This window comes from Rhea pennata, chromosome 15, assembly GCF_028389875.1.
Source record: "Rhea pennata isolate bPtePen1 chromosome 15, bPtePen1.pri, whole genome shotgun sequence".
Lineage (NCBI taxonomy): Eukaryota > Metazoa > Chordata > Aves > Rheiformes > Rheidae > Rhea > Rhea pennata.
The window spans coordinates 3,336,541-3,344,051 of NC_084677.1; the positions used below are offsets into that span (position 1 = coordinate 3,336,541).

The 7,511-nt window shown below is 45.4% G+C and overlaps 1 protein-coding gene across 5 annotated transcripts in view; it reads right to left on the reverse strand.

Moving 5' to 3' along the window:
• CLUAP1 (clusterin associated protein 1) overlaps positions 1-3,304 on the reverse strand; it is a 67,725-nt gene extending 64,421 nt beyond the window's left edge. For 2 of the 5 annotated variants that reach the window (XR_009959982.1, XM_062588288.1), the window contains exons 1-3: positions 3,009-3,088; positions 2,575-2,686; positions 1,496-1,580 (exon numbers count right to left, since the gene is read on the reverse strand). Coding sequence is in view for 3 of the 5 variants with exons in the window: in XM_062588288.1 (XP_062444272.1) it covers positions 1,496-1,580; positions 2,575-2,686; positions 3,009-3,042 (231 nt within the window). In the remaining 2 variants the exon portion in view is untranslated. Of the gene's footprint in view, positions 1-1,495; positions 1,581-2,574; positions 2,687-3,008; positions 3,089-3,282 lie in introns of those variants that run through there. The other 3 variants (XM_062588290.1, XM_062588289.1, XM_062588291.1) reach the window with 2 other exon arrangements.
• Between the last annotated feature and the right edge of the window lie 4,207 nt (positions 3,305-7,511).

Below are 7,511 nucleotides of genomic sequence, written 5' to 3' on the forward strand. Positions count from 1 at the left end.
GGCAAAAGCTGGCTTGAATAGAGTGTCATGTTAAGATATTATTAAAAAAGAAAGTTTCAGAAAAATTTTATATGGAATTAATCTTTGGCCATAGCATAAGGATTCCCATTGTTTTCTGACACACTTGCAGCCCTATTAAGTTTAGTCTGTCTGTCATCACAACAAAGGTTCATGCTGTATCAAAATAACAAGTGATGCGAACAATGTTATCTTATTCCATCGAATTTAAAAAAAGTTAATAGCCCAGTTCAAGTACGCTCTTGCTTTAGAAAATTCTAGGAAAAGTTGCAATACTTCTGTGTATCCAGTCTTAATGAAACCAATTCTTTCTAAAATACTACATAATATTTTTATTTTTTCTAGAATAATAGAAAATAGTAACTTCCCAACATTTATATATATATATATATATATAAAATCAGAAGCATTACACTTTGGAAACTGGAATATTTTTACTATTAGGATTTCCATCTTCCTCCTCAAATGCTAAAAACCTTTTGTACTATTTTAACTGAATTATCTGGTCCTTGACCTTTTCAACTTCAACCTTCATTCTAACACCTCTCTAACTGTAGGATCCATGATAAAGGTACAGTATGGTAACAGCTCCTTAACAAGGTCAAGGCTGGTAAAAGATTTGATGGGGGAATATACGGCTTTAAGAGAGGAAGCAAGAAGGTGCATACAATAGAACACCAGCATATGATTTTATACCAAACTGAATGTATCAGTAGAGGCTATGACTACCCCAGTGCATACAAAAGAATTAGGCACCTGAAGTCAGCAACAGATATGACAGGGTCTTTTCTGAACTAATTTAAAGGGCTTCAAATAATCTCATATTTACAGCTGAATCTTATACTACTATATTATTTGAAAAAAAATTAAGAGTGATAAGGATGAATACTGTTTTTATAGTGTCAGACATCTAGATGCCAATTCTGCAAAGACACACACATAACCAGAGAATTTCAGTAACAGCACACCTGGCCTTTTCAAATTTACAATAGCTCTTACCACAGGGCCTCAAGTCAAGGACAAGGTCTCCACTCAGTTTGGTGCTATGTAAACACAAAACAAAAAGACTCTCCTAAGCCCAAAAGGGCTTATGATCCAAGTAAGAACTCTTCTACTTGACTTTAGTACTATGACTCAAACGAAACTACCTATACTAATATATACATATATACACACATTTACATTTGCATCACTGCAAGTTTTGAAGCTGTAATATCAATAAGTTTCAAGAACAAACCTCTCTCCTCTCTGCTATACCTCCTCACTATTTTTTAATCCTTAGCAGGATCCCCAAGTCAATTTTGTAGCTTGTATATGGTCATTTCAGAGCGAAAACAAGCTGATTTGGAATTGACATAGAGCACTGAAATACAATACACACTCAGTGATCCATGGCAAAGAAATTGCAAGGGGTTAACAGATAAAGCATTAAATCTAATACTGAAGAGCTATTTCAGTGGGCTTAAACCAAACCTACCATAAACTGAGCTACAGCCTTAATGAAAAAGACACGGTCCTGCTCTGTCTCCACATCAGGAGGAATATCAGTCTGAGGTTCATACCTGTGAAAAGAAACATCCACAGGATGTGGATGAGAATGACACTTGACAAGGATTACACTTGCAGTATCAAAAAGACTGGTACATCTATGAGGTAGAGTCAGACAAAAATCAACATGTAAGAGATTGCAAAATAAATCTTTTGGGGGTATCTAAACCCTTCAATGCATACAGTGGAATTGTGTAAAAACTGCAGAAGTCATAAAACCTGAGATACTTCTCAAAAGTAATTGTTTGGCCTTATATTTTTAAAAATAAGTTTAAATATTTGATTATTTCAGTATATTCCTACTGAAATATTATTCAAATCCAGAGTGATGGGACCCCACTGGGTTCCTTGCGGTGTCGAGTGACTATTGTATCTGCCAATGCAGAACACCAGCATTTCAAACAGTAATCTTGTCTTCCAATTTGAAAACTGTTTTAAACTGATGTTTAGCTAAGAACCAGATCTGAAAGTCTTTACTGCATGAAAGTTTTCTGAGGTGTCAGAAGGGCCTTGCTCTGCGCAAAGGGAGATGTGGTATACCTCGCTTTATTTTTAAGGAAGTACTTCCAGATCATTCAAACACCACAAATGCTTGTGAATGAAAAGGGCTCAATCTTGTACTGCCTGAATTTAATATCACCAAAGCAAGACTCAAGCTGTGCACTGGACTACTGAGTCTCAGATGAGTGGAAATTACTACCAGTAGCCAGAAGAAAGCTTTCTTTACTGTGCGTGTCATTTCTTCGGTTTAGCCATTGTTGGCTGCTTTGAAAAGCACAGTGAGATCCACGATACAGACTACTGAAGCCACACACCTGACACTTCAAAACGCAAGCTTAAGAGCAAACTTTCTACCTGATGCTCGGAACAGTGGCTCCCTCAGAACAGCAGCACTCTCTTAAGTTTCTCTTTAGACATCTTAGCACAATTTCACACCAAAACATCAGCTCCAAATACAAATGTCACATCCCAGCATCAGTCTCGACGTTCACGAGCCTAATCACCAACCTTTTCACTAGCCAGAGAAGCACCTCGGAAACTAGCATGAAGTTTGGGGTGCGAAAATTCTCCATAGAAATGAGTCGAGGATAACCCAGTGCCTTCATCATCTCAGTAAAATCTGAAAACAACCAACAGCAGTGATTTTTTTTTTCCACATCCACCATGGGTGTCACTAAGAACTCAGGTTCCCACAGCACACTGCTCATTTACCACTACATGCACCCTGGTAAAACTAGTCTTCATAAAGCTTCTGACTAGATTAAGGGAGACAAATAATATCATTTCACTAATAAAAATATGTCTAGCTAAGCAAAAATTGACTTTTCAACCAAGAGTCACTAAGGAGAGAATTTTAAAACAGCTTATCTTTGTAAAACATTCCTTTTGAACAAAATCAACACAAGACTGCAATAGCCACTACTACGTAAAGGCAGCACTACCGTGGCACTCAGCTGCTGTGTTTTTACGCTGCATTAAAGCAAAGGCTGCCCGTTCTCAGCAAGACTGCCTCCATCTGAGGCACTGCAGGGCCACAAGCAGAACCTAATCCACCCGCGCTGCATCTTTGCGCAGACCCGCAGGGCTCGGAAAGAACTTTAAAGGCTTCGAGCTTAGAGAAAACACACGGCGGCGAGGCGAGGCCGCTCAGCCGCAGACCCCCCCGCCCCCGCCAGGAGCCCCGCTCCCCCTGCCCGCCCGGGGAGGCGCCCTCACTCCTCAGGTCGCGGAACGACATCGCGGCTCGGCGCCGGGAACCCGCGGGCCGCCGCCGCCTCCCGCCGCACTAGGCCGCGCCGCGCCGCGGGGTCGCTATGGCAACCTCCGTACGGCACCGCGGCCGGGCCAAACTGCGTTAGAAAGCGAAGCGCGGGCGCGCCCCTGATAGGGGGCTGCGGGGCAGCGCGGGGGACGGGCGGGATGCAGCGCTGGGCCGCGCAGCGCTCCGCGGGGAGCAAGCGACGGCTGCTTAAACGGCGGCAGAAGCGCCCGCCGCCTCAGAGAGGGCTCAGCGCCGCTCCCTCCCACCGCCCTGTTCCCCGAAATCCACACCCGAAAGACAAAGCGCTGGGTAGAAACGCATCTGTACTCCTGCCTCAGACAGGAGAAGCAGCTCCCACGGAAGCAGCTCCCCGTCCCACGGCAAAGCGGAGTTACCCTTCTGCCACGGGATGCCCCTCGCCTCTGCCCGTGACACGGCATGAACTGCCGTGCGTGCAACGGCCGTTCTCGGTCATGGGTACCCCTGCTCCCGGGCGCCCCAAATTCTCCGGCTCTGAGGTGATCTCCAGGCCTGGCTCCCCAGAGCGCCGCTGCTTCATTCCTGTAAGCAGAGAGTTTACACCTTAATCTAAAAGTTACCCTATATGGGAGAAGCCGAGGAGCGAGAGGCAACGACCGATAACCTCCAGCAGCACGGGGGTACAGAGAGCAAACCGTCAGGTCCCGAGCTGAACCTGCCAGCAGCTCCACTGCACGAGCGCTCCTCCGGCACGGGACTGCAGCTGGACGTGCCACAACCAGCACGAATGAGGCAGCTGCCACCCCTCTGCAATTTGTTTTGTATTTTCTGGCTCTGCAGACTCAAAGTCCCTTAGACCCAGTTGACGTTTTTGAGGGTCCTTTTCCCCCTTCACTGCTACAAAAGCTGCAAACCTTGTTGGAAAGGAACAGCGACCCAATATTTTGGCCCAGCTATCAGTACAGCTGATAGCATCTCGACCACACATCTGCACTGACTGGTCTCCATCAGAATCACTAATTTAGTTTGGGAAAGGGTGGTGGGAAGCCACAGCCCCTGCTAGGAACCTGGTAGGGCCTGGGAAGAAGCCAGCCAGGAGCGAGGCTGGCCAACTCTGTCCAAGCTGTACGTGAGCGTGCTGGGCACTAACCGTCACTCAGACTGAGACTGATTTCTAGAGGAAGGTGGTGACCCTGCCTCTCAGCCTGAACCATTGGTGATTAAGGCATTAGCAGCCCCAGCTGTGAATGTCTTTATTCTGAAATATAATTTGGGATGGCAGAAGAGACCATTAGCAACAGTTATTATTCAACACCTCACAGATAAATTATTCTGCTCTGCCTGTTTCATATGCTATACGTGTGAATTTGAGGGTTCACTAAGTGACTTCAGGGCTGACAAGCTCTAAGCGTACTACAGGTGGGGCCAGGCAAGCCTCTCATACCCCAGTCCTGCTAGTATGATTTCATCCTATTTACTGCCTTCCTTTTGGTTTCAGGACTCTGACAATACATCTTAGCCCAGCAATCCGGCTCCCGCACATCCTCAAAACACAACTGGCGTAGTCATCCTTTGGCCCATGAGCATCCATTAGTTGATGATTTCCCCAAGAAATCATTGACCTAGGCAGCTGAACATCATTGATTCAGGCTACATGCCTTCAGGTTGCTTTTGACTACTGAGAGCATGGTTAGTATAACGTGCTTTTAACTAGTTGTACATCGTTCAAATGTATTGTCAGACAACAGACAATCCAAAGTCTTTGTGGCAGCTCACAACAGAGCAAGAGCAATGCCTGACTTTGCTGAGCACAGGCTCTCCTTGTCTGAACTTCAGACTTCTTGTGAGAACCTTGTTTTCCAGGCCAACGTTGGAGACACGAGCTCTGTGGTCAAAGGAGTAAGGGAAGGAGAAGTAGTCTCATTGCAAGGATAGTCAGGCCTTGTGGCACTCCGCCAGTCTCCTCTGCTTGTTCATGAAGGCCATTTTCACAGATTTGAGAGAGGAAGAGCTCTTTCATCACATTTGCCCAGGCAGGATTCCTCCTTTCTCCTGTGTATATTTTCTACTGCTTTGCCTTGTTGCAGATGTTTTAGAATTGGAGAAACAGTCTTCGATTTGTCTGTAGGCTGAGACCCCCCTTTCCTCACTGTATTGTCCGAACAGTCCTTATGTCTAATATAGAATCATTGATCCATCAGATTCCCCAGATGATCGGCCAACATTTTTCATTTCTTCTGATATCATCTCAGAACTGCTAGTTGTACCCTTCAACAAATGCTCCCTGTCTCGGGCTCTGCACAGTTCCATCACTTCTGGATGTTTCCCCTTGTATCTGACAGGTTTTCAACATATAAGTAATCAGTCCCATTAATCTTTCCCTGTGTCAGTCCCTTCAGCCTTCTGAACTCTTGTCACCATCCTTTTATTTTATTTATTTTTAAATAGATCTCCTGCTCTTTCCCTAGGCTGTTTTGGGGGGAGGGCTTTTCTATCACATATTCCTAGCCAAATTCTCACTTCTTACATTACAGTAACTTGCAGATTATCTTTTCCACAAGATTTTTCCTTGTAGTAACAGAGAATAATATTTCACAGAAAGTTGTTGTTTCATGCTGTTTCTGTGGGGAAAATTTTTACCTTGGGTCAGATTGCCCTTGGCTATGCTTGGGGTACACATCTGGTCTTACGGACACAGCAGGTAGACAAGGGCCTCTGGCCAGGTGTGGAGACACCTGTTCCAGCTCATTTCAGCCTGAAGGAGAAGCGGTGGTGCCCCTACAAGATTCCTGGAATGGACATTTTGATGCCTTTTGAGGACAGCAGCCAGGTGAGCCATGCCAGCAGGGCAGTCTGGAGTAAGGGAATGTGAGGGCACGGAAAGGCATTGCTGCAGGGGCCGCAAACACCTTCCCAGGGGACAGGCTGAGACATGGGAAGGTGAAGAAAACTCTCTCTCTGTGTCACATGCTGAGACACTCATCTGTGTCCCTGCTTCTGCTGCGTGCCTAAAGCAATGGCTCAGGTATATTCATGGTGCGAAGTACTAAACTGTTAGCTGTCCCACCACCTGGTTTCCCCATGTATTAGAACAGCCAGCAACATTTGATTTTGCCTCCTAAATATGCAGAATTATCCAGTCAGATGCAGACCACACTGCTGTCAGTGCAGATAAACGGGCTGTTCCAAGACCAGGCTTCACCTGGTGCAAAGCTGTCCAGCACTTCTGTGCTGTGCTGAGCTGCAGATCCACTTCTCCCTAGGGCATTTAAACAGTCTGTACCACAGTTTCATCCAAACCTGCACCCAGTCTGCCTGAGAATCCACATGCATCGAAAACTGAAAAAGAGTTTTTTCCAGCCAAGATCTTCTTCCAAGAGCCTGACTGCAGCCTCCTCTGGCAGGACTGCTGCAGAGGGGCAGTGCCACACTGCTCTGAGCCAGGGAGGGTGGCACTGCAAGGATGACCTGTAAAGCAAAATAAATAAGCTAAATAGAAGTCATGCTTTCCCCACCTCTTTCTAATATCTTCTAATAGGATTGTTCTTGCCCTGCAAATTCATCCTAGGGGTGGGGTGGCAGTATGTCTTGGCAAGGCTGGGACATACTCTGCTATTGAAACGCTGATCAAGTAATTATTATTCTTGCTTCTGATGTTTTTAAATCAAGGATAGAAAAACCTTTGATGAAGCATTCTTGAGATTTCTCAAGCACCGAATAAGGAAGCAAACTCATCTGTACCCTCCCTTTTGAGAGAAGGGAGTTAATAATAATAATAATAATAATAAAAGAACCACACACTATGTCCCAAAACCTATGTCTTGACGGTTGAGAATACTTGTGCTGGGTCCTTCCCCAAGCTATGTTAGATAAATGCTGCAGGAGAAAATCAGCTTTACAAACAGAGCTTCTATAGCTTGAGAGTTTTGGAAGGGAGCCTGCCAGGAAACTTCACTCACTAGAGAGGGGCTGATGCTGAAAGAGGCATGCCATGAAAGTGTGAAGTTTCCATTTGGCTGGTATATGAAATGTCATATAGACACTTCATGCTCAGTCTTTTGCATCCACTTCCTAATGTCTAACTTGCAAGGAAAAGCCTTCTGCTCCTCCGATCAGAGCCTCCCCCATTACCCAGCTGGATAGATCAATTTTCACCTAACGACTGTTTTTCATCTTCAGCTGCAACGTTCGCTGCCCACAGCCA